The sequence below is a fragment of the Mobula birostris genome, chromosome 3 (genome assembly GCF_030028105.1).
Source record: "Mobula birostris isolate sMobBir1 chromosome 3, sMobBir1.hap1, whole genome shotgun sequence".
NCBI classification, from domain to species: domain Eukaryota; kingdom Metazoa; phylum Chordata; class Chondrichthyes; order Myliobatiformes; family Myliobatidae; genus Mobula; species Mobula birostris.
In genome coordinates this window covers 228,827,093-228,854,692 of record NC_092372.1, presented here as the reverse complement: position 1 = coordinate 228,854,692, position 27,600 = coordinate 228,827,093, and the positions used below count along the sequence as shown (strand labels likewise).

At 48.4% G+C, this 27,600-nt stretch overlaps 1 protein-coding gene across 1 annotated transcript in view; it reads right to left on the bottom strand.

Annotated features, from left to right (window-relative positions):
• The window catches only part of LOC140195741 (WD repeat-containing protein 97-like), a 150,176-nt gene extending 125,786 nt beyond the window's left edge, over positions 1 to 24,390 (bottom strand). The window contains exons 1-6 of the mRNA XM_072254446.1: positions 24,026 to 24,390; positions 20,962 to 21,112; positions 17,787 to 17,917; positions 12,178 to 12,788; positions 9,668 to 9,789; positions 7,089 to 7,743 (exon numbers count right to left, since the gene is read on the bottom strand). Coding sequence (XP_072110547.1) covers positions 7,089 to 7,743; positions 9,668 to 9,789; positions 12,178 to 12,788; positions 17,787 to 17,917; positions 20,962 to 20,992 — 1,550 coding nt within the window. The 5' untranslated portion in view covers positions 20,993 to 21,112; positions 24,026 to 24,390. The remainder of the gene's footprint in view (positions 1 to 7,088; positions 7,744 to 9,667; positions 9,790 to 12,177; positions 12,789 to 17,786; positions 17,918 to 20,961; positions 21,113 to 24,025) is intronic.
• Positions 24,391 to 27,600: the final 3,210 nt, after the last annotated feature.

Genomic DNA, 27,600 nt, shown 5'->3' with positions numbered 1-27,600 from the left:
AGGGTCACACTGTGGGAGGGGTGGTACTGAGGGAGGGTCACACTGAGGGAGTGGTGGTACTGAGGGAGGGTCACACTGTGGGAGGAGTGGTACTGAGGGAGGGTCACACTGTGGGAGGGGTGGTACTGAGGGAGGGTCACACTGAGGGAGGGGTGGTACCGAGGGAGGGTCACACTGTGGGAGGAGTGGTACTGAAGTTACCGAGGGCTGTGTTTTGGCCCTGAGTCAGGGGGGTTAAAGGTGGGGAGGGTTTTTATGCAGTTGGAGCTGGTGCTGGGCCCTGTGCAGGTGGTAATCCTCTCTGAGAGAAGGCAGGTACAGGGTTCTGAGTTGGATGATCAGCCATGATCATACTGAATGGCGATGCAGGCTCAAAGGGCCAAATGGCCTACTCCTGTACCTATTTCCTATGTTTCTGACGTCCACCCCCATCTCCCTGACAAGGCCCTATTCCCCTATCTGCGCGAGGGGAACCAGAGTAACCCTTAATCGGAGTGTCCAGTCAAGGAGTGTTTACTCCATGAGGGAATGTGTCCCAAGGGGTGAGGAGGGACGGAACTCTCCCAGTGTTGTTTGCAGGAAGGCTGTGAGGGTGTCGAGCTGGAAACGAGCCAGCAAGCTCGTGCCCGGGATGTGGCAGGTTCTCTGGATCCAGAGGTGGAGGGGCTTCCCTCTGTCACTGGTCCTGGGGATGGTGTAGGGCCAGTGGTTGTGTCTACAGTGAGGGTGAGGAGTGAGGGATGGGGTCTATAGTGAGGGTGAGGAGTGAGGGATGGGGTCGACAGTGAGGGTGAGGAGTGAGGGATGGGGTCTACAGTGAGGGTGAGGAGTGAGGGATGGGGTCTACAGTGAGGGTGAGGGGTGAGGGATGGGGTCGACAGTGAGGGTGAGGGGTGAGGGATGGGGTCGACAGTGAGGGTGAGGACTGAGGGATAGGGTCTACAGTGAGGGTGAGGAGTGAGGGATGGGGTCTACAGTGAGGGTGAGGAGGGAGGGATGGGGTCTACAGTGAGGGTGAGGAGGGAGGGATGGGGTCTACAGTGAGGGTGAGGAGGGAAGGATGGGGTCTACAGTGAGGGTGAGGAGGGAGGAATGGGATCTACAGTGAGGGTGAGGAGTGAAGGATGGGGTCTACAGTGAGGGTGAGGAGTGAGGGATGGGGTCTACAGTGAGGGTGAGGAGTGAGGGATGGGGTCTACAGTGAGGGTGAGGAGGGAGGGATGGGGTCTACAGTGAGGGTGAGGAGTGAGGTGGTCACATCAGGTGTAGATGACGACTACCTGGAGGGGAATGAGAGCATTGGACCCAGTGAGGGGGAAGAGGGAGACATTTTTGAGGCCGAGGTGGCTGAATTCCTCGACCCCAGTACCGAGTCACAGCCTGTCTCTCTGGAGGAGATCCCACAGTTCATGTGGGATTACTGAAAGAAACCTTTCAAGCCCAGTTGGCCACTGATCACTGGTCGGGTCTGGGAGGGGTCGTCCAGTCGATCCACGTGATCCTCCAATCGAAGGGGAGGGGAGCTGAGGTGACCCGTGAGGATCGGCGTCAGTTCAAGAGGCTCCTGGAGTCCCTGGAGAGGGTCACAGGGTGAAGGGAGGAGAGGGCTCGAAGGAGAGCTCCGATCCTTCGTCCAGGGGCTCTGGTGAGGGGTCTCAGTAAAATGCACCATGAAGCTGAGTGTTGTGACCCTTCACATCAATGGCGGTAGATTCCACCATCTCTCTGTCCTCTGGGACGGGAGATACATGGTGAGATTCCTGCAGGAAACCCATAAGACCATAAGACAAAGGAGCAGAAGTCGGCCATTTGGCCCATCGAGTCTGCTCCGCCATTTTATCATGAGCTGATCCATTTTCTCCCATTTAGTCCCACTCCCCTGCCTTCTCACCATAACCTTTGATGCCCTGGCTACTCAGATACCTATCAATCTCTGCCTTATATACATCCAATGACTTGGCCTCCACTGCTGCCCGTGGCAACAAATTCCATAGATTCACCACTCATTGACTAAAAAAATCTCCTCGCATTTCTGTTCTGAAAGGGTGCCCTTCAATCCTTAAGTCATGCCCTCTCGTACTAGACTCCCCCATCATGGGAAACAACTTTGCCACATCCACTCTGTCCATGCCTTTTAACATTTGAAATGTTTCTATGAGGTCTCCCCTCATTCTTCTAAACTCCAAGGAATACAGTCCAAGAGCGGACAAACGTTCCTCATATGTTAACCCTCTCATTCCCGGAATCATTCTAGTGAATCTTCTCTGTACCCTCTCCAACGTCAGCACATCCTTTCTTAAATAAAGAGACCAAAACTGCCCACAGTACTCCAAGTGAGGTCTCACCAGCGCCTTATAGAGCCTGAACATCACATCCCAGCTCCTATACTCTATTCCTCTAAAAATGAATGCCAACATTGCATTCGCCTTCTTCACTACTGACTCAACCTGGAGGTTAACTTTAAGGGTATCCTGCACGAGGACTCCCAAGTCCCGTTGCATCTCAGAATTTTGAATTCTTTCCCCATTTAAATAATAGTCTGCCCGTTTATTTTTTCTGCCAAAGTGCATAACCATACACTTTCCAACATTGTACTTCATTTGCCACTTCTCTGCCCATTCTTCCAATCTATCCAAGTCTCTCTGCAGACTCTCCATTTCCTCAGCACTACTGGCCCCTCCACCTATCTTCGTATCATCAGCAAACTTAGCCACATAGCCATCTATTCCATAATCCAAATCGTTGATGTACAATGTAAAAAGAAGCGGCCCCAACACTGATCCCTGCGGAACACCACTGGTAACCAGCAGCCAACCAGAATAGGATCCCTTTATTCCCACTCTCTGTTTCCTGCCAATCAGCCAACGCTCTATCCACGTATGTAACTTTCCCATATTCCATGGGCTCTTATCTTGTTAAGTAGCCTCATGTGTGGCACCTTGTCAAAGACCTTCTGAAAATCGAAATATACAACATCCACTGCATCTCCCTTGTCTAGCCTACTGGTAATTTCCTCAAAAAATTGTAATAGGTTTGTCAGGCAGGATTTTCCTTTAAGGAATCCATGCTGAGTTCTGCCTATCTTGTCATATGCCTCCAGGTACTCTGTAACCTGATCCTTGTCAATCCGCTCCAACAACTTCCCAACCACAGATGTCAAGCTAACAGGCCTATAATTTCCTTTTTGCTTCCTTGCCCCCTTCTTAAATAGCGGAATGACATTTGCAATCTTCCAGTCCTCCAGAACCATGCCAGAATCTATCGACTTTTGAAAGGTCATCGCTAATGCCTCCGCAATCTCCACAGCTACTTCCTTCAGAACACGAGGGTGCATTCCATCTGGTCCAGGAGATTTATCTACCTTTAGCCTATTCAGCTTCCTGAGTACTTTCTCTGTCGTAATTGTGACTGCGCACACTTCTCTTCCCTGCCACCCTTGAGTGTCCGTTATACTGCTGTCTTCCTCAGTGAAGACTGATGCAAAATACTTGTTCAGTTCCTTTGCCATCTCCTCATCTCCCATTACAATTTCTCCAGTATCATTTTCTATCAGTCCTATATCTACTCTCACCTGTCTTTTACTCTTTATATACTTGAAAAAGCTTTTAGTATCCTCTTCGATATTATTTGCTAGCTTCCTTTCATAGTTAATCTTTTCTCTCTTAATGACCTTCTTGGTTTCCTTTTGTAAGGTTTTAAAAACTTCCCAATCCTCTCTCTTCCCACTAATTTTTGCTTCCTTGTATGCCCTCTCTTTTGCCTTAACTTTGGCTTTGACTTCTCTTGTCAACCATGGTTGCATCCTTTTCCCATTCGAAAATTTCTTCTTTTTTGGAATATACCTGTCTTGCACCTTCCTCACTTCTCGCATAAACTCCAGCCACTGCTGCTCTGCCGTCTTTCCCGCCAGTGTCCCTTTCCAGTCGACTTTGGCCAGTTCCTGTCTCATGCCACTGTAATTTCCTTTACTCCACTGAAATACCGACACATCAGATTTCGACTTCTCTTCTTCTAATTTCAAACCCGTACTGTTCCCGGAGATGAATCCACTTGGCTCCTGGAATAGCGGGGGTGGGGGGGGGGGTGGGGTTGTCCACATGAGACACCTCAGCTCCACTTCCAGCTGGGTGCCCTCTTGTCAGCCTGAAATAGGAACTCATACCAGGCCATCTGCCTCACCTTGCCACGCGTCAGGACAGTGTGCCAGTGCACTTTGTCGATGTGTACACCCCTGAGCCCAGCCCGATGCAGGCCTGCCTGCTCCCAGAGGTGCCTCCATTGCTGGGGTTCATAGATCGGAGCGAGTGCGTTATCATGGGGGGTGATTTCAACGGTACCCTCGAGGAGAGGGACCACACTGGTCCTCAGAGCAGCTGAACATCAGTGAGGAAGTTACCGTTGGTCGAGTCCTCAGACTTGGTCAATGCCTGGCAGAGCTTTCACCCTGACCTCTGTGCTTTCTCAAGGAGATACAAACGGGGTTGGGGCTGACAGATCAACCAACTCTATATCTCTAGGAAGACAGCCGGTTCCGAGATTCATTCTGGCTGTTCTGGAAGTCCTGGCGGGAGGAGCAGGGGAGTTTCCCCTCCCTGCGGCTCTGGTGGGATGTAGACAAGGCTCACAGCCAACTGCTCTGCTAGGAATATGTGCACAGGTCAACCGAGTGGTGGATGTTTGGGATAGGTCGGCTCGAGAAGGAGCTGGTCGACCTGGAATCCCGGCTGGAGCTGACCGATGCGGACCAGCCCCTCTGGGATGAGTACAGCGGAGGAAGGAGACTTGGGGGTCTGTCTGAGCTCGACGAAGGAGACCTGGCAGGTGAACTGATGGGATTTGGAGACAAAGATCTCTGCCTGGCTTGGGCGCTGATCAGGCCTCCTTCGTGCGATCTCATACCGGGGGAGGGCTTTAGTTATCAGTCAGATGGTCGCCTCCAAGGTGTGGTACAGTGTTTGTGTCCAGGACCCAGAAGAGGCTGGTGGAATTCTTCTGGGGCAATAGAGGGCACTGGGTCTTTGCAGCTGTCTTGAGTCTTCTGATCACGGAGGGCAGTCAGTCCTTGGTGTGCGGGTGCACCCAGCTGGCGGCTCTCTGCCTCAGGACCCTGCAGAGATACCAGTACTGAGACCAGCCTCTGAGGTGGCATGTGCTGGTGATGCACTTTCTCCAGCCTGATCCTATTACGGTGGGTGTCGGGAGACCATGGGGAAGTGGAGGGGTTCCGGCTGCATCACCACCCAACGTGCTCGTCGGACCCAGATCTCAGGAGACCACGTGGGAGAGGGTCCTGCACAACGTGAGCCGTCTCGCAGGGACGTCTGTATCTACGTGCCGTCCTGTGATGCTCCGATTTGCTTCTTGTACGGACTGCTCCTGCACACCTTCCACTTCCTCGCTTTCATCTGCCGACCGGACTCGCCTTGGTGGTCCATGTTACCATCCAGCAGTGGAGGAGGTCCCCAGTGAAGGTCTCTGTACACGGGGGATGCTTCCCCTGTACACCGGGGACCTGGCAGTACATCAGGCAGTCCCATTCAACAGTCTCTGTACACAGGGGAGCTTCCCCTGTACACTGGGGACCTGGGGTGGAAGGTACTGCAACAGGCAGTCCCGTTCAACAGGTTCCTGAGCAGGTTTACTGACACCCCGTCCACCCGTGCATTCTGCGGGTGGGAGGAGTCAGTGTACCATGAGTACACAGAATGTGAGAGGTTGCAGCCCCTGTTTGAGTTTCTCAAGGAGCTGCTGAGGTCCTGGCTGCGTTTTAGTCCCACGCTCGTCATGTATGATCACCCAGTTCAGAAGGGGGTGGGGCGAGAGGTGGGCCTGGCCATGATGGCCATTCACAGGTCTAGGCGGTGGAAAGCGGAGGCCAACTGCCTGTCCCTTTTCCGAGGATACATCCGTGCCCGGCTGTCCTTGGAGAGGGAGCACACGGTCACCATGTGCACATTGGGGGATTTCCGTGAGCGGTAGGCCCCACAGGGTATTGACTATTTTATAGACAGTAGTAAGCATATTTTAATCTGAGTCTACTCACTGTCTTGTAAATACTGAATGTTTGCACCTTGAGTATTTGTGATGTAAACAGACGTTTATAGCTTTGTACACAAATAAAGGGGCTGGTATTGATTGGGGGGGGGGGTCACACTAATACTGAGGCCCATTCAAGAGTCTGAAATGGGATAGAAACTGTCGTGAGCAATTATACCCTGCTGCTAAAGGAGGAGGATTGGACATGGGGTTAGCAACCCCATCCCATAAAAAACCACAACTACAGAAACACAAACAGAAGCTCCAAATACCTCATCCCTGGGAGGGAGAAGGATCTTCGCAGATAGCTACGCCTGGGACAACTTGAAGGACTGGCCCAGGACAGTGGATCTGGTGAGCTGCTCCTGGCAGCCTATACCCCAGTCGGGCTGATGGGATAAAGTGCATTAGTATATGGGCGCTACAGTGGTGTAACAGCACAATGCTGTTACAGCTAGGGGTGTCGGAGTTCAAAGTTCAATTCCAACGTCACGTGTAAGGAGTTTGTACGTTCTCCCCGTGAAAGTGTAGGCTTACTCTGGATGCCCTGGTTTCCTCCTACAGTCCACAGACATACCGGTTAGTAGGTTAATTGGTCATTATAAATTGTCCTGTGATCAGGCTTGGGTTGCTGGTGACACAGCTCAAAGGGTCGGAGGGGCCTGTTCCATAAGACCATAAGATAGGGAATCAGAATCGGCCATTCGGCCCATCGAGTCTGCTCTGACATTTCATCATGGCTGATCCATTTCACTCTCAGCCTCAATCTCTTGCCTTCTCACTGCAATGCTTCATGCCCTGACCAGTCAAGATCTATCAACCTCACCTTAAATACACCCAGTGCCCTGGCCTCCACTACACAGCTGTCTGTGGCAACGAATTCTACAGATTCACCACCCTCTGGCTAAAAAATTCTGCCCTGTATCTCTAAATAAAATAACTTCAATATACCCTGACGACCATAAACCTGACTGTGACAATAATAGAGCATTTATGATTAATCTGGAAAGCCAGCCCTCCCTGAATGAAGAGCACTGGTCTCTGTTTCTCACCGGTCACTGTCCTTCACACCAAACTGCTGGATCTTCTCCTCACTGCCTCCCTTCACCACTTGCTGCCAGCGAGAGTGAGTGACGCTAACCTGGTCCACGTGTGCGTAGATACAGAGGCAGCGGATGGTTGATGCCTGTCTACCGCGCGGCAGCTTCATCAGCACCTCCATGGGATTGGAGAGGGAGTTGCCTTTCAGAAGGACTCCCTGGTCAGTCAGTGCTACCAGAGCCTCCCTGGGCAAGCAGTAGTCCAGGGCAACCACCCGCCGGTCTGGCTCCAGCAAGAGGGTGGCGATGACGCCTCCTGTCTCCGGGGAGATCAGCCGGGCCGTTCCATCCACACAGGAGCAAGCTGCCCGCAGAGGGAAGTGGCTGGCCAAGGCAATGTTGGTAACGTGGATGGCGCTCACATCGCAACCGATGGCCGTGTGCCGGACGTGCAGGCGCGCCATGGTCCAGAAGTCCAGCCTCTGCTGGGCGCAGCTGAAGATGTGGTCCTGGCCCGGCTCCGTGCCCAGGCGGGTGACCGTTACGCCCACCTTGACCTCGTCCACCTGATCCGCCACGTCCACATTCCATACCCGCAAGGTCCTGTCTGTAGAGGCAGAGAGAAGGCAGGGGCCGTCTGGGTAAATTGCAAGTGCAGTGACGGGACCTGTGGGGAGAAAAAGGCAAAGCTCCTCATTACAGAAATGGTGTGGAAGGTTTTGAAAGAGTGCGGAGGAAACTTACCAGGATGCTACCTGCATTAGAGAGCATGACTTTTGAGGATATGTTGAGCAAGGTAAGGCTTTTCTCTTTGAAATTCAAGTTTAATTGTCATTCAACCATGCACATGTATACAGCTAAATGAAACACTGTTCCTCTAGGGCCAAGGTGTAAAACACAGTACGCACACTCACACCAGCACATATAGTTACAAAAGCACATATAGTCACAAAAGATTAATATTAACACAAGTCCGTGAGTGACATAGCCTGAAAGTTGATGGTGTGTGGGATTGGAGAGAAGGAAACTTGGTTGAGGCAGGTCTAATGTTGTCATTTAAAGTGAAATTGGATAGATATATGGACAGGAAAGGAATGGAGGGTTATGGGCTGAGGTGCAGGTCGGTGGGACTAGAATAGGGTAAGAGCTCGGCACAGACTAGAAGGGCCAAGATGGCCTCTTTCCGTGCTGTAATTGTTATATATGGAAACTTCACAGAGGCATATTAGATGATAAGAGGCATAGGTCGAGTGAGTAGGTAAAGACTTTTTCCCAAAGCAGATATGAGGGAGCATAATTTTAAGATTGGAGGAAAGTAAAGTAAGTTTTATTTTAAAACACTGAGTCGGGCATGTATAGATTGCCCTACCAGGGGTGGTGGTAGAGGCAGATACATTAGAGACATTTTAGAAACATGGATGCTAGAAAAATGGAGGTTATGTGGGAGGGAAGGGATAGATTGATCTTTATGAGCCATAATGCAAGAGAAAAGTATACAATCAATGGCAGAACCCATCGAAGCGTCGATGTATGGAGGGGTCTTGGCGTGCAAATGCACAGTTTCCTGAAAGTGGCAAAGTAGATAGGCTGTTAAAGAAAGTGTACGGCTTACCTGCCTTACCTGCGGTTTTGAGTACAAAAGTTACACGACAGCTGTACAAGACTTTCCCTGGTAGTGTGTGCATTGCTCCACTCCCACCCCTCTCACCCATTCACACTCGGCAGCTCAGAATGCTCCACTCAGTGAGCTACACGGATTGGTCACATCGCCGTAGTAGTAAGTAGTCATAGTCATATTTTATTGATCCCGGGGGAAATTGGTTTTCGTTACAGTTGCACCATAAATAATAAATAGTAATAGAACCATAAATAGTTAAATAGTAATATGTAAATTGTGCCAGTAAATTATGAAATAAGTCCAGGCCCAACCTATCGGCTCAGGGTGTCGGACCCTCCAAGGGAGGAGTTGTAAAGTTTGATGGCCACAGGCAGGAATGACTTCCTATGACGCTCAGTGCTGCATCTTGGTGGAATGAGTCTCTGGCTGAATGTACTCCTGTGTCCACCCAGTACATTATGTAGTGGATGGTAGACATTGACCAAGATGGCATGCAACTTAGACAGCATCCTCTTTTCAGACACCACCGTCAGAGAGTCCAGTTCCATCCCCACAACATCACTGGCCTTACGAATGAGACAAGAGACTTACGAATCACAAGAGACTGCAGGGCTGTAGGCTCAGTTAGCTCGACAATGGGTACCGCCTTCTTCGCCATCGATTACATCTTCAAGAGGCGGTCCCCCAAGAAGACAGAACCCATTACTAATGACCCCCATCACACGGAACAAATCCTCTTTGTGTTACCACCATGGGGAGGAGGCACAGGAGCCTGAAGACCCACATTCAGTGTTCTAGCAACAACTTCTTCCCCTCCGCTGTCAGATTCCTGAAAGGTCCATGAACACCACCCCACTGTTCATTTTTCACAGTATGTATTTAACTTTGGAACTTTTCACCTCGCACTGTACCGTTTCACAAAACAAATTCCATCACAAATGTCGACGATAATTACGGGATTCTGACCACTCACCTCTGTGTCCAATGAACATCATCTTCAGGTTCCAATACTGATCCCAAACCTTTATACTCCCATCCCGAGAGGAGGTGGCCACACATCTCAGCGTTTCCACAATAGCAATTCCTGTGATTTTCCTAATGGGAACATAGAGCATAGAACAGTACGGGAACAGGTCCTTTGGCCCACAGTATTGTGCCAAACATATTAAACTAGTAATTAATGGCAAACTCATCTCTTCTGCCTACACAATGTCCATATCCTTCCATTCTCCTCACACTCGTGTGTACATCTCTTAAAAGTCTCTCGAGTTCCTGCTTGTACCACCAGGCACCCACTAATCTCTGTGTAAAAGACAAGTCATCATTTGCATCAAATGCACCACTTCAGACTCGTCTGAGTTAATCTCTATCTGCCATTCGTTTGACCACTTTCCCAGTTGTTGTAACCTGAGACCATCTCCTTCACTATCCACTATATCACTAATTTTTGGTGTCACTCATAAACGCACTACCATGCTACCTACATTTTAGAAGAATGAGGGGGGATCTCATTAAAACTATTGAATATTGCAAGGCCTAGATAGAGTGGATGTGGAGAGGATATTTCCTATCATGGGAAAGTATAAGAACAGAGGGCACAGCCTCAGAATAGAAGGATGTCCATTTGGAACAAAGATGAAAAGGATGTTTTTTAGCCGTAGGGTGGTAAATCTGTGGAATTCGTGGTCACAGATGGCTGTGTAGGCCAAGTCATTGGGTATGTTTACAGCAAAGATTGACAAGTCCTTGATTAGTCAGGGTTTTAAAGGTTATGGGGAGAAGCCAGGAGAATGGGGTTGAGATGGATAATAAATCAGTCATGATGGAATGGTTTTCCACGAGGACCACAACCTTATCGTAGTTTGAAGGTTTGTGTGCCTCAGTGAACCAGAGAACGATACTGTTCGGAGTGAGGGCTTTAAGCTTTGGCTCTAGGTAGGGTAACCTGTGCCAAACAGGTCAAAGGGCAGAGGGCAGAGGCCAGAGGCCAGACTAAGAGTGGTCCATGGGTCCTCCAAGTTCGAGGGTTCAGCTCATGGGCTTACAACCCTAACTGGTAAAACAAGACTGTTACAGAAACAGCAACAAATCCGTCAGTACAGAGGGACAGTATTCCTGAATCTCCACCTGGGACTTGCACGAATGACAGTGAACCGAGAGGAAGCTATTGACATGAGGGAAGCCGTGAATGCCACCAGAGATGAGGACATTCACAGCTGTCCTAAATAACAGTGGTGTAACGGGCAAAAGAAGATGGAGTGGCAGAGCAGTCTCAGTTGGGATAAATATCCTAATTCTGCTCCTGTGTCTTATGGTTTTCATCCATGTCGTTAATGTAAATGACAAACAACTGGGGAACTAAAGATCAAAGTCAACTTTATAGTCATCTGTACAAGTCCATGTTGGCACAGGTGCAATGAAGAATTTACTTGCAGCAGCATCACAGGCACAGAGTGTCAGATAATGAGCATCACAGGAATACAGCATCAGATAATCAGCATCATCACAGGCACAGAGTGTCAGATAATCAGCATCACAGGAATACAGCATCAGATAATCAGCATCATCACAGGCACAGAGCGTCAGATAATGAGCATCACAGGAATACAGCATCAGATAATCAGCATCACAGGCACAGAGCGTCAGATAATCAGCATCATCACAGGCATAGAGCGTCAGATAATCAGCATTCACAAAAAATAGAAATTAAACGCATGTTATGCACATTTTTTTTTACAAGAAAGGGCACAATTAAAACAAAACTAAAGCAACACACATACAGAAAGTCCTGGAGGAGCTCAGCAAGGTAGGCAACAACCCCATTTCAGTACAAAGTGATCATAATGTCACTAAACAACCATAAAACCATAAGATACCAGAGCAGAATTAGGCCATCTGGCCCATTGAGTCTGCTCCACCATTCAATTATGGCTGATCCATTTTTCCTCTCAGCCCCAATCTCCTACCTTCTCCTCATATCCCTTCATGCCCTGACTAATCAAGAATCTAAGGTTTTGCTGGGAATCAGAGGAGGGTTGTTTTTCCAAGTTGGACGCCAGCAGCCAGTTGTGTGTCACAGGGATCAGTATTGGCTGGCCTTTAGTCCCACACAAACAGATTCAGCACTAGTCATTTCCTTTCAACCATTTGGTTCTTGAACCAGCTGGCAAAATACAAGAATTTAAGAACTGTCTTTGTATGGTCTCATTAGAACAGAGATGAGAAGGAATTTCTTTAGCCAGAGGGGAGTGAATCTGTGAAATTCATTGCCACAGACAGCTGTGGAGGGCAAGTTATTGGTTATATTTTAATCTAATATTTAGCCAGGGTGTCAAAGGTTACAGGGAGAAGGCAGGAGAAAGGGATTGAGAGGAATAATAAATCAGCCATGATGGAATGGTGGGGGAGACTCTAAATCTGTTCCATGTCTTACGGTCTCTGTAACCCAGGTGTGGAGGTCTCCAGTGGCAGATGTAGGCTTACCTTTCGTGCAGGTGTTTCTCGTAGGCAAGGAGGATCCCCTTGGTCAGGTCAAAGGAGGCAACTCCAGTCTTGCACACAGCATAGCAGCGCTGAACACGTGCTGCCAGCGGCGTTGAGACGGGACACACTTCCACAACCAAGTCAGTGAAGGCGTCAGTCTCCGCCAAGCCTTGTGTGACGGCGACGTTGCATACCAAGTCCCGACAGCCGAAGTAGAAACGCCAGGAGCAGACGTTGCCCATGCCGGCTGTGACAATCTGGTTCAGCTCCCGGTCGTAACAGCAGCAGCTGATGCTGTGCCTGGCCTGGTTGACTGAGAGGGTCCTGAAATCTGGGCTCAGCACCTTAAGTTGGGGGCATTGGTTCCAGCCAACGTACTGGTTGACTTTGTGGGAGTACAGCAGGCCCTCCAGGGGCTGTGCCAGGCTCAGCTCCCTGGTCTTGCGCCCATCACAGTGATAGATGCAGATATCTGTGCTGGAAAGCATGCAGATGAACTCCTGAGTAACGACATTAAACATCACATGGTGGACATCTCTCATGAGCTGTGCCCGCTGCACATGCCGTAATCCATGCTCCAGTTCCCGCGGCTTCCAGTCGGAACGTTTGATCTGCAAGTGGGGCACAGGGAACCAGAGAGTCATATAAAGACTCAATATTCAAGGCTATTCAATGTCATTTCCAGCTCACAGTGTCAAGGAGAATGAAAAAAACTGTTACTCTGGGTTCGCTGCAGCCCAAAAAAACACAATAATAGTTTTAAAAAAACAGTAAGTATAAATATTTATAGTTTGTATACATACATTAATTTTATGTCCATAAGGTGATGCTAGGCACAAGAGTGTCTGTACATAAGGTGACTCTGACAGGAAATGATAAAGTAGTGGTGGTTGGGGGTGTGGAGGGGTGGGTTAGTAGGTGGAGGTGTTGATCAGCCTTACTGCCTGGGGAAAGTAACTGTTTTTGAATCTGGTGATCTTGGCGTGGATGGTATGCAGCCTCCTCCCCAATGGGAGTGGGACAAACAGTCCGTGAGCAGGGTGGGTGGGATCCCTCATGATGTAACTAGCCCCATAAAACCAAAGGTACAAGATACTGTGGTCTAAATCCTGGAGCACCCTCACCGGATCTGTAATTCAACATGGTAGCATCCCCCCACGGAGTTGCAGGTGGATGCTCCACTGGTGTCCTGGATTACAAGCTACCTGTCCAGACGGCCACAGTATGTGAGATTGCAGAGCTGTGTATCGGATACTGTGGTTAGCAGCACAGGGGCACGTTAGGGGACTGTCCTGTCCCCCTTCCAGTTCGCCGACTATGCCTCGGATGTCAAACACAACTCAGAGCCCTGCCACCTGCAGAAGTTTTCAGATGATTCAGCAGCTGTGGGCTGTGTCAGTCGGGGTCAAGAGGCTGAGTACAGAAGAGAGGTGGACATCTTTGTTGAGTGGTGTGGGCTGAATCACCTGCAGCTCAACATCACTAAGACAAAGGAGTTGGTGATGGACTTCAGGAAGGTGAAAACACCCTGCATTCCCATCTCCATGAAAGGAATGGATGTGGAAGTTGCCCAGGACTACAAATATCTGGGAACTCACATGGACAATAAAGTGGACTGGACTAAAAACACGGAGGCTGTGTACAAGAAGGGACAGAGCTGACTGTACTTGGTGAGGAAGCTCCGGTGTTTCAGCTTCTGCAGTACTATGCTGCAGATGTTCTACGACTCAGTGGTGGCCAGCATTCTATTCTAAGCTGTAGTCTGCTGGGGCAGCAGGGTGAGAGTTGACACCAAGAAGATCGATAAGCTCGTTGGGAAGGCTGGTTCTGTTCTCGGGGTGGAACTGGATTCCCTGGTGGTTGTGACTGAGAGGAGGATCCTGCAGAAGCTACGAAGCATTATGGACAATCCCTCTCACCCCCTCCATGACGTACTGGACAAACAGAGGAGCACCTTTAGTAACAGACTGATTCCAGCGAGGCTCACCACTGAACACCACAGGAGATCCTTTCTCCCTACGGCTATAACACTCTACAACTTCTCCTCCTTAAGTATATGGTTTCATTGCTCATCTTTATTTCACACTATTACTTTTTAATACACATTTTATTTTTATCATTCCTCAATGCTTGCATCTTGTATTTTAAAGTATATATTTCTAACTGAGCAACCTTGCAGCAATAATTTCCTTTGGGATAAATAAAGTTTTATCTTATCTTTTTAAGGGCCATATGCTCTGAGGCCACTTTATTAGGCACACCTGCTCATGAATGCAAATATCAGCCAATCATGTGGGGATCGCAGAAATGGTTGCTCTGTTGGGATTTTCATGCACAACAATCTCTAGCATTAACAGAGAATGGTGTGAAAAACAAAAAAAAAATCCAGTGAGCAGCTATTCTGTGGGCAAAAGAGTCTTGTTAATGAGAGAGGTCAGAGGAGAATGTCCAGACTGGTTCAAGCTGACAGGAAGGCAACAGTAACTCAGATAAACACACGTTACAACAGTGGTGTGAGAAGGAGCATCTCTAAACACACAACACGTTGAACCTTGGAGCAGATGGCTATGACAGCAGACCACAATCATAAACTCAGTGGCCACTTTAGTAGGTACAGGAGGTACACAATAAGGTGACTGCTGAGTGTAGATGTTGGCCCTGCCCACATACTGGAACTTGAGAGGATCTGGTGGAAGATGAAACGTTCAACTGTTTTGCCGTCCACAAATGGTGCCTGGTTGATTTAGTTCAGATTTCCAGCATTTGCAGTTGTTTGGTTTAAAAAAGAACCTCAAGGTTTCTTTAGAAAATAATGTTGGTTCTTTTAATTTAGTGTTGCAAACACTCAAGCCAAGATGTTCTCCTAAGGAGTTGTCTAAGGCAGGGAGTCAAAGAGATTGTTGGACAGATGGGAGAGATCATTGACAATGATGGTGCTCAGCACTCCTGATAAATATCTCTGATGGGTGGAAGAGGGACCCTGATGATCCTCTCAGCAGTTCCCGTGATCCTTTGTGGGGGCTAGCGGTCAGATGCCTTGGCATTCCAGTACTAAATGGAGATGCAACTGGTCAGGACACTCTTGATGGTACTCCTGTAAAAATTGGTTAGAATGAAGCTCTCCATGTGGTTAAAACAAATATCCATGGACAAGTTCTGTGTGGGAGGGTGAAGGGAACATGGCAAGACAGAGAGTTGGGCTTGAGGAGATGAAGAAGAGTATGGAAGACCACTCTGGGAGTATAACGAGGGAAGTCTTCGAATGTCAGTCTCACAGAACTTGACAGCAGGGTAAGGAAATACTTGGCATGCTCCCAGTACTGGACTTTTTAGCTTATGGACCTTTCAAAGTTTTGTGAATATCTTGCTACAACTCCTACTTTGAATGTTCCCTTTGCAACTACAACACAAATGAATAATCAAAAGTCTCAAGGTCCATCTCACTGAAACAGAAAGGCTTTCCCGTTGCAATACAGTAGGAGTAGTAATGCGATTACTCAAGTTGAGTATGATACTCTTGTAACGGCTGTCCATTGGTGGGTACTCAGGTGGCAGTCGAGGCCAATCCAGGATCCACATATGCTGGAGCAGTGTGAACATCAGTAACTGGTGTCTGTGGTTAGTGGCTGGGTTTTCTAGCTGTCCAGTCTCTCCTTTCACAGCTGCCGCTTGTTCTCCATGGCACAGCAGAGGTCGCTCTCATGTAGCTCAGCCCCCTCTTGAACAGATTCCCTCCAGCTGTATCTATTGAGTGCAACGTCCTTTCAGTTTTCAGAAGTCAATTAAATTAACCTCCTGGGTATAAGGATCGAATGGACTTTTTCCCAGGGCAGAAATAACTAATATAAGAGGGCATCAATTTTAGGTGACTGGAAGAAATAACAGGAGGATGTCAGAGGGAGGATTTTTCATAGTAACGGAGTCGTGGGTGTTTCGTCATTGAGCATGTACTTGTGTACAAACTGCAGACTGGTTCAGTGAGGTAGGGCTTTTCTCTTTCAGAGTGGAGGGTAGAGGTGCCGATAGAGGTGTACAAGATGATGTATATTTGGATTTTCAAAAGGCTTTTGACAAGGTCCCACACAGGAGATTAGTGTGCAAACTTAAAGCACACGGTATTGGGGGTAAGGTATTGGTGTGGGTGGAGAGTTGGTTAGCAGACAGGAAGCAAAGAGTGGGAATAAACGGGACCTTTTCAGAATGGCAGGCAGTGACTAGTGGGGTACCGCAAGGCTCAGTGCTGGGACCCCAATTGTTTACAATATATATTAATGACTTGGATGAGGGAATTAAATGCAGCATCTCCAAGTTTGCGGATGACACGAAGCTGGGTGGCAGTGTTAGCTGTGAGGAGGATGCTAAGAGGATGCAGGGTGACTTGGATAGGTTGGGTGAGTGGGCAAATTCATGGCAGATGCAATTTAATGTGGATAAATGTGAAGTTATCCACTTTGGTGGCAAAAATAGGAAAACAGATTATTATCTGAATGGTGGTGGATTAGGAAAAGGAGAGGTGCAACGAGACCTGGGTGTCATTATACACCAGTCATTGAAAGTGGGCATGCAGGTACAGCAGGCGGTGAAAAAGGCAAATGGTATGCTGGCATTTATAGCGAGAGGATTCGAGTACAGGAGCAGGGAGGTACTACTGCAGTTGTACAAGGCCTTGGTGAGACCACACCTGGAGTATTGTGTGCAGTTTTGGTCCCCTAATCTGAGGAAAGACATCCTTGCCATAGAGGGAGTACAAAGAAGGTTCACCAGATTGATTCCTGGGATGGCAGGACTTTCATATGAAGAAAGACTGGATGAACTGGGCTTGTACTCGTTGGAATTTAGAAGATTGAGGGGGGATCTGATTGAAACGTATAAAATCCTAAAGGGATTGGACAGGCTAGATGCAGGAAGATTGTTCCCGATGTTGGGAAAGTCCAGAACGAGGGGCCACAGTTTGAGGATAGAGGGGAAGCCTTTTAGGACCGAGATTAGGAAAAACTTCTTCACACAGAGAGTGGTGAATCTGTGGAATTCTCTGCCACAGGAAACAGTTGAGGCCAGTTCATTGGCTATATTTAAGAGGGAGTTAGATATGGCCCTTGTGACTACGGGGGTCAGGGGGTATGGAGGGAAGGCTGGGGCGGGGTTCTGAGTTGGATGATCAGCCATGATCATAATAAATGGTGGGCAGGCTCAAAGGGCCGAATGGCCTACTCCTGCACCTATTTTCTATGTTTCTATGATAAGAGGCAGGGGTAGAGTGGAACCAGAGACCTTTTCCTCGGGTGGAAATGACTAATACCAGAGTGCAGTATTTTAAGATGATTGGAGGAAAGTATAGGGGATGTCAGAGGTAGGGTCTTTACACAGAGCACAGTGGGCACAGATACACTGTGGACATTTAAGAAACTTTTGGACCCATGGATGAAAAAAACTGGAGAATTATGGAGGAGGGAACAGTTAGATTGATCTTAGTAAGTTCAAGGGTCAGCACGACATTGTGGGCCGAAGGGCCTAGGCTGTGCGGTACTGCTCTCATTCCAGAACCCAATGGCAAAAGTGCAGTGGAGTGTACAATGTACATTGCAGGAGGGTCGGTGGGAGCTCTGTACCTTTTCTATCGAGCCGTGAACAGCTGTTCTCAGTGTGGACCACAGGCGGTGAACTTTGTCCTTCATCATCTCTTCTTCACCTGCGCTCAGTGTGTTTAGATGGTGAGACGTGTGGCCGGCCAGTACAGCAGCTTTACAAGAGATTGGGGAAAACAGTGCAGGACTTAGATACATTCACAAAAGTTTCAAGTAAATATAGATTTATTATCCGAATATGCACGTGTCACCACATACTACAGCTGAGATTCATTTTCTTGCAGGCATTCACAGTAGAACAGAGCAATACAATAGAATCGATGAAAAATTACACACAAAGAGTGACAGCCAATGTGCAAAAGAAGACAAATTGTGCACATTTAAAAGTAAATAAATAATATTGACAACATAAGTTGTACCGTCCTTACACATCTGTAGAAGAAGGATGCTTACGTGAGAATACTGTTCTTGGACTACAGTTCAGCATTCAACACCATAATCCCACCCAGGTTCGACAAGAAGCTCAGAGACCTCGGCCTTGACCCTGCCTTGTGCAGCTGGATCCTGGACTTCCTGTCAGATCGTCAGCAAGTTGTAAGAGTGAGTTCCCTCACCTCTGCCCCTCTGACCCTCAACACAGGAACCCCTCAGGGCTGTGTCCTAGGTCCCTCCTTTACTCCCAGTACTATATACCCATGACTGTATCGCCACCCACAGCTCCAATCTGCTAATTAAATTTGCCAAAGACAATACATTGATTGGCCTAATCTCAAACAATAACGAGGTGGCCTACAAGGAGGAAGTCATCCCTCTGACACAGTGTTGTCAAGAAAATAACCATTCCATCAGTATCGCAAAAACAAAGGAGCTGGTTGTGGATTACAGGAGGAATGGAAATGGGCTAACCCCTATAGACATCAATGGATCTGGTGTTGAGAGGGTGAACAGCTTTAAGTTCCTCAGCATACACATCACCGAGGATCTCACATGATCTGTACATACCAGCTGTGTGGTGAAAAAACCACAACAGTACCTTTCTCCTCAGACAGTTGAGGAAGTTTGGTATGGGCCCCCAAATCCTAAGACCTTCCTACAGGGACACGATTGAGAGCATCCTGACTGGCTGCATCACTGCCTGGTATGGGAACTGTACTTCCCTCAGTCACAGGACTCTGCAGAGAGTGGTGTGGACAGCCCAGCGCATCTATAGATGTGAACTTCCCACTATTCAGGACACTTACAAAGACAGGTGTGTAAAAAGGGCCCGAAGGATCATTGGGGACCCGAGTCACCCCAACCACAAACTGTTCCAGCTGCTTCCATCCGGGAAACAGTACCACAGCATAAAAGCCAGGACCAACAGGCTCCGGGACAGCTTCTTCCACCAGGCCATCAGACTGATGAACTCACACTGATTTGAGTGTATTTCTATGTTACATTGACTGTTCTATTTATTATAAATTATTATAAATTACTATGATTGCACATTGCACATTTAGATGGAGATGTAACGTAAAGATTTTTACGCATCATGTATGTGAAGGATGTAAGAAATAAAGTCAATTCAATTCAAAATTAGAGTCCTTGAAAGTGAGCCCATAGTCAGTGGGATAAATTTAATGATGGGGTGAGTGAAGTTATCCCCTCTGGTTCAACAGCCTGATGGTTGAGGAGTGATAACTGCTCCTGAGCCTGGTGGTGAGAGTCCTACACCTCCTCTACCCCCTGACAGCAGCGAGAAGAGAGGAAAGCAGAGCTCCCAGAGGAAACCACGTGGTCAGTGGGAGGATCGTACAAACTCCTGACAGATGGTGGTGGAACTGAAGTCTGAACTCGGTTGCCCTAAATTATCATAGACTCACGCTAACCACTGCACTACCATAGCGCCCATGATTATATTACAAACGCAGAAAATCCTACCAGCGATAGAGGGGTCCTGACGATAGATGCTGCTTTCCTGTGACAGCACTGCTTGTAGATGTGCTCACTGGAGGGGAGGGCTCTGGTTAAAGGTGAAACTTGAACTGTTTCTCCCTCCACCGATGCTGCCTTACCTGCAGAGTGTTTCCAGCACTAAAACTGGTTCACATTTCCACAACTTGGAGTCATTTTACTTAAGGAAAACATCTCATGATTAAAAAAAAGATAATTTGCAGACAATTGAATGTCTCAGCAAGTCAGAACATGAAAAAAATACATTTAAAAGAAAACGAAAGAGGATTGGGGTAGAGGAGGCAAGTGATCAGGAAAGATCACATACAGAGGGAGACGGTGAGGGAAAGAGAGAGAGAGGGAGTAAGAGAGATTGAGCAGAGAGACAGAGGCAGGGAGTCAGAGAGCAGGGTGGTGGGGGGGAGGGAGAGGGGAGAGGGGAGAGGGGAGAGGGGAGAGGGGAGAGGGGAGAGGGGAGGGGGGAGGGGGGGAGGGGGGAGGGGGGAGGGGTGAGGGGGGAGGGGGGAGGGGGGAGGGGGAGAGGGGAGGGGGGAGGGGGGAGGGGGGAGGGGGAGGGGGGAGGGTGGAGGGGGGAGAGGGTGGAGGGGGGAGAGGGGAGAGGGGAGAGGGGAGAGGGGAGAGGGGAGAGGGGAGAGGGGAGAGGGGAGAGGGGAAGAGAGAGAGAGAGAGAGAGAGAGAGAGAGAACGCTAGAGAAGGGAGGAAGAGGGTCAGAGAAAGAATGGGAAGGTGAGAAAGAGGGGGAGTGAGAGAAACTGGGGGCAGGAGAGAGAGAAAGAGAGAAGCTGGACAGAGAGACAAGGGAGGGAGAAGGTAGGGGTGGGATGGTAGTGGGGGAGGGGCAGGAATGGAGAGGGGGTAAAGGGGAGAGGGAGTGGGGGTATGTTGGAGAGAGGTGGGTCGACGGAGGGGGAGAGGGGACAAAAAAGTGAAGGAGACAGATGGTGAAGAAACAGAACGAACAATGCTAATGTGTGAGATGATGGTGAAATTGGGAAGTGTGAGGGGCTTTCGGGAGCTGGACAGAGACAAGGCAAAATATTCAGAAACAGTATAACTCGGGGGAAACATGGACACATCGAGTTCCTCCAGCTGATTGTGTGTTGCCACAGATTCCAGCCTCTGCCCTCTTGTGCATCTTCAGTGGGTGGTGGATGGGCTTGAGGACTGAACTCATTCTGTTTTGTGGGTTACACACTGTCACTGGGAGCAGGTGGAGAGGAGGTGGGGTGGAGACAACAAGCTCACCATTCTGGTCCAACATCTTCATGGGCTCCATGGTGTTCGCACACCTTCTCCTCACTTCATGGTGCTCTGTGCAAAGTGACGTCAGGATTAACACTCGTATCGTCAGTGCGGAGAACACACAGCCGCAGAAAGGGCAAGTTACAAAGCTGAACTGCAACAGAAGAGGTTTCCCTTTATTTATTTAGAGATAGAGCATGGAACAGGCCCTTCGCACTCAAACAGCCACACCTCCCAGAAACCCACCGACTGAACCCCAGCCTAATCACAGGGCAATTCACAGTGACCAGTCAACCTTCACCTTTGCACTGTGAGAGGAAAGCAGAGCTCGCAGAGGAAACCCACGTGGTCAGGGAGAGGAATGTACAAACTCCTGACAGATGGTGGTGAAAGTGAACTTTGAACTCGGTTGCCCTAAATTCTCAAGGACTCACACTAACCACTGCACTACCACAGCACCCACAATTACATTACAAACACAGAAAATCCTACTAACTCTTGGGCAAAGTCTCCACAGATACTGATGAAGGCCCATCTGTCCTGGATATCAACTGTTATCAATGTCAATTTCCGTGGATGCTGCCTGCCCTGTTGGATTCCTGCAGCATTTTGTGTGTGTTTCTCCACAGTCACTGCCTTCCTGCTCAGTGTTTCCAGAATTTCATAAACACTGTCAGAGCCCGTGTTCTTTTGCTGCACTCAGACTGCGGTTCTGCCCAGCAGCATGTTCCCGTTGTTGGAGCTCACTGATCAGCCACGTTTTCAATATCCCCAAGAGCGGACTGAAGAGGGCAGCCCTGTGGACACGAACTTACACCAGTGCTGCAAAGTGCAGCGTTGCAGGGAACCAGACATCAACTGCGACTGTTGGAGCCTCCGCCCTGGGGTGTAGCCCACGGTCTCTTTGGGGCTTTGCTGTTGCTTGCAAGGTGGGTGGTGGGAATGCTGATGCTTTCTGCCAGAATGAGGGGAAGGGGGAAGTTGATACTGCTTGTGATGGGAGCAGGAGGCTTTGGGGTTCATACTTTTTTTATGTCATTAATTCTTTGGGTTTGTTCTGTTTTCAGAATGCCTGCGATGTCTGAGGCATGGTCAAAATGCCTGGTCTTCATCTCCCCCTCGTCCTCTCCACTCCTGAGGGCCTGTCCTCTGGTCTTCATCTCTCCCTCATCCTCTCCACTCCTGAGGGTCTGTCCTCTGGTCATAATCTCCCCCTCATCCTCTCCACTCCTGAGGGTCTGTCCTCTGGTCATAATCTCCCCCTCATCCTCTCCACTCCTGAGGGCCTGTCCTCTGGTCTTCATCTCTCCCTCATCCTCTCCACTCCTGAGGGTCTGTCCTCTGGTCATAATCTCCCCCTCATCCTCTCCACTCCTGAGGGTCTGTCCTCTGGTCTTCATCTCCCCCTCATCCTCTCCACTCCTGAGGGTCTGTCCTCTGGTCTTCATCTCCCCCTCATCCTCTCCACTACTGAGGGTCTGTCCTCTGGTCTTCATCTGTCTAACATCCTCTCCCCACTCACCTTATCCATTGTCAACATGTAGAAAAATACCAAGAGCATGCTGGTGCCTTGCACTATCTGCAATCCATCATCACTCGACACACGCCTCACTCCCCAACCTATCTGCTGTCATCCCATCACTGTTCCACCCCCTCCCTCATTCCATCTGCCTTTGCTGTGTCTGTCCTTCCCCAGCCCTTACCCAGCCCAGCCTGTCCCCCGCAACTCCATCTGCCTTTGCTGTGTCTGTCCTTCCCCAGCCCTTCCCTAGCCCAGCCTGTCCCCCGCAACTCCATCTGCCTTTGCTGTGTCTGTCCTTGCCCAGCCCTTCCCTAGCCCAGCCTGTCCCCCGCAACTCCATCTGCCTTTGCTGTGTCTGTCCTTCCCCAGCCCTTATCCAGCCCAGCCTGTCCCCCGCAACTCCATCTGCCTTTGCTGTGTCTGTCCTTCCCCAGCCCTTCCCTAGCCCAGCCTGTCCCCCGCAACTCCATCTGCCTTTGCTGTGTCTGTCCTTCCCCAGCCCTTCCCTAGCCCAGCCTGTCCCCCGCAACTCCATCTGCCTTTGCTGTGTCTGTCCTTGCCCAGCCCTTCCCTAGCCCAGCCTGTCCCCCGCAACTCCATCTGCCTTTGCTGTGTCTGTCCTTCCCCAGCCCTTCCCTAGCCCAGCCTGTCCCCCACAACTCCATCTGCCTTTGCTGTGTCTGTCCTCCCCCAGCCCTTACCCATCTCCATTGCCTTATTGCAAGTTCCTTCTACGAGCTGTGCACCCAGTCAGTCCGCTGGGCTTGCACTCAGTTTTGGAACAGTCCCCCGTTTTAAACAAGAGTCAGTGGCAACGTGAAGACTGTGAATATCTCCACAGCTGCTCTGCCTATGTCCACTGGAAAATGCAGAGTTGTGGACCGAGCTCAGCACATCACAGAAACCAGCCTCTCCTCCATGGACTCTCTCACTGCCTCAGTAAAGCCTCACCCCGGACATTCTCTCTTCTCCCTCTCTCACTGGGCAGGAGATACCAAAGCCTGAAGGCACATCTCACCAGGTTCAACCTCTGCTTGAAATGCACAACTCCCGAACTGTTCCCTAGTACAATACGATGGACTCCTGGTCTCACAATCTGCTTCATTAAGACCTTGCATCTAACTGTTACACTTTATTCTGCATTGGTACTGTTTTACCTTGTTCCACCTCAACGCACTGTACAATGATTTGATCTGTATGAAGAGTTTGCAAGACAAGCTTTTCACCGTATCTCAGTACATGTGACAATAATAAACCATTTTACAATGTAATCAGAATCAGGTTTATTATCACCAGCATGTGTCATGAAATTTGTTAACTTAGCAGCAGCAGTTCGACACAATACATAATCTAGAAGAAAAAAACAAAATAATAATAAATAAATAATCATATACACATATTGAATAGATTAAAAACAGAAATACTATATATTTAAAAAGTGAGGTAGTGTCCGAGGGTTCAGTGTTCATGTAGGAATCAGATGGCAGAGACGAAGAGGCAAAGTTATTATGTAATGTTATAATCATTGATAAATCTACAACATACCCTCTCTGTAGCATCTCACGGACATGCATTGTGCCTCATTACTTGGTCCTTTATTGGTTATTAACTAATCTTACAGGCCGTTAAATAATCCCGGCCTCTCAAAATTAGCCAACTGTTTTCACTAATTATTAACTAATTTCCCAATCCTCAATAATCAGTGTCAGATTCTCAGTTCACCCCTAATCTAACTGCACTCATTTTAATTTTCAACATCTATCCTCTAACCAACCAAATTGATCATGTTCAATGTATTAATTATTCCTTTACTCTCCCAGTTTGTCATTAATAATCTCTCCTCAATCTCTCACTCTCTTCTCTCAATAAATACAATCTAATTGGTTAATAATACTGATATATTAACATATGTCTCACACTTTCCTCAGAAAATATTCTTTCACCAAATCTGATTTCTTGATATTTTGTCTTTGAGCAAACTTTCACTAAAACTTCTATAATCTCTCAATAAAGTTCACTTAATTAGGAAGTTCATTAACTATTTTCAATTTGTTAAATAGTTTACTCAGTTAGCAATTAATATTTAATGTATAAACCAGCAACTAATACAGCACTGACAAATTTTGATTAGATGATTTGAATGCCAAACTACTCATTTCTCCAATAACAACTATTTAGCAGATTAGATAATGATCATTGACACTACTCTTAACCAGCGAATAACTGGTGCTTAGGCTCTCGCAAATTAGTGTTTCATCACACACTAGGCGCTACAAGCCTCCTCACTAACTAGTGCCTTTTCTTTAACTAGCGCTTTGCCAGCCTGCTCGCGAACACGCGGGTATCTTTAACCAGCTGGTGATCAGAGTTCCCGCTAACTAGTGCCTCTCTCTCACTAACTAGTGCCTTACCTTTAACCAGATGGTGGTCGGAACTCTCACTACTAGCCTTTCAATTGACTCTCTCTAACTAGTGCCGGACCGTGATTAACCGATTACTGTCACTAACTAGCGCCCTAGCCTTTCACTAACCAGTCAGTGACCTTCCCCCGAACGATTACCGACCATCCGCCGGTAACTAACGTCCCTGACAACCGGCGGTCGCCGGGTGACGGTCGCTAGGAGACGGGCGACGCCGCCGCGCCCGGGATGACCCCTGACCCGGCCTGCCCTCCAATCAGCATCAGCATTCCTCCCCGGCCCCGGCCTCGGGGCGGTCCCGCCTTCCTGAGCCGCAGCACCGTCCCCCGGAGCACGGGCGCGGTCATGAACCAGGCCCTCGGGGCCTGAACCCACACCTGAGCATGAGTCGGCCTGTGCACATACGGTCGTGCAACTATCAGCGTCTGCATGCAGGCGCGGTTCTGTCAACGTGTGTGGACTGCATGTATGTGTATTGTTGGAATCTGAATCGGGGTCATCTGTGATAGAAATATACATATGTCGTAATATTACTGTGTTTTGTGGCAGCAGTACAGTGCCATACATAAAAATACCATTAGTTGTAGTAAGATAGATAATTATCAGACAGCAAAGTAGTGAATACAACCTCACTAACGTTTGCAACTCTTTTTGCTACATATACCCAACCACACATACATATATACACATATACATATTGAATTGACTTTATTTCTTACATTTTTCACATACACGAGGAGTAAAAATCTTCATGTTACCTCTTCGTCTAAATCTGCAATCATAGTCCTTTATAATAAATAGAACAATCAGTGTAATATAGAGCATGAGTTCATCACTCTGATGGCCTGGTGGAAGAAGCTGTCCCTGGAGACTGTTGGTCCTGGCTTTTATGCTGTGGTACCCTTACCCCGGTAGCAGCTGGAACAGTTTGTGGTTGGGGTGACTCTGGTCCCCAATGATCCTTTGGGCCCTTTTTACACACCTGTCTCTGTAAATGCCCTGAATAGTGGGAAGTTCACATCTATAGATGCGCTGGGCTGTCAACACCACGGCCAGTCAGAATGTTCTCAATTGTGCTCCTGTAGAACGTCCTTAGGATTTGGGGGCCCAAACCTAATTTCTTCAACTGTCTGAGGTGAAATAGGCGCTGTTGTGGTTTTTTCACCACACAGCCAGTGTGTACAGACCATGTGAGATCCTCGGTGATGTGGATGCCGAGGAACTTAAAGCTGTTCACCTTCTCAACCCCCAGATCCATTGATGTTAATAGGGGTTAGCAGTTTCCATTCCTCCTATAATCCACAGCCAGTTCCTTTATTTTTGTGACATTGAGGGGAGGTTGTTTTCTTGACACCACTGTGTCAGAGAGATGACTTCTTCGCTGTAGGCCACCTCATTATTATTTGAGATTAGGCCAATCAGTGTAGTATTGTCAGCAAATTTAATTAGCAGATTGGAGCTGTGGGTGGTGACACAGTCATGGGTATACAGAGAGTAAAGGAGGGGACTTAGATACACACACACACACACATATATACATTATATATACATTATATATACACTTATAGATTTATAGATTTCTTTTTATTATTATGTATTGCAATGCACTGCTGCCTCAAAACAACAAATCTCAGGACGTATGTCAGTGATATTAAACCTGATTCTGGCTTATGTCGTGAAATTTGTTGTTTTACAGTAGCAGTATGTTGCAATATGGTGGGGGAACATGTCGCGTCCTTTTCAGGGCGGTTAGTCCACCTTTGGTCCCCTCCTGGCACTCAGCTCTCACCTGTGGCTCCCCGTAGCTGTTTACATGCGACAGCGGCCACACCCCGGGCAACGGCTTCGACAAGCCGGCTAAACCAGCTGAGGGTAGCCGACGGGTCTCAAACCCTCGGTGAGATAGGGAGTTGTCTATCCCAGCACGTGAAGACAGACTCCGGCGGATTGAGCGGACGAGACCAATGGAAGGTCCAACGGTCAAGGCGGCGGTCTCTGCAAGCGTCGTGGAAAGTGTAGAGCAGGACAAGACACAGAAGATGCCCTGGTCATCCACTGTGCCTAGTCCCATCTCCAGCCGTCTCGACTCTGTCTTGCCACTGGATCCAGATGGGAATTGGGAAGAGAGAGTGAGGCTGACGCTGCGCAACTCTCCCTCACTTAAATCCAAATCACGCGCTAGTCTCGACATCATCAAATGGTGTCGAGGTCCTCATCGACGTCAATGATGGACGAACAACATGTTGCAATACATAATTTAAAAAGAAACTAAATGACAAAAGTATAATATATATATTTACACACACACACACACCCATAATTAAATGGATAGTGCAAAAGAAAGCAAAACAAAAATAAATAGTGTACATGGATTCATTATTTGTTCAGAAATCTGATGGTGAAGGGGAAGAAGCGGTTCCTGAAACATTGAGTGTGTGTCTTCAGGCTCCTGTACCTCCTCCCAGATGGTAGTAATGAGAAGAGGGCCTGTCCTGGATTGTGTGGAGTAAGGGAAATCATTCCTCTGAGAGAGGAGTTGGCCAAAATAAATTGGAAGGAGCTGCTGGCAGGGATGTCCGCAGAGCAGCAACGACGTGTGTTTCTGGGAAAAATGAGGAAGGTGCAGGATATGTGTATTCCAAAAATGAAGAAATACTGAATTAGTAAAATAGTACAACTGTGGCTGACAAGAGAAGTCAA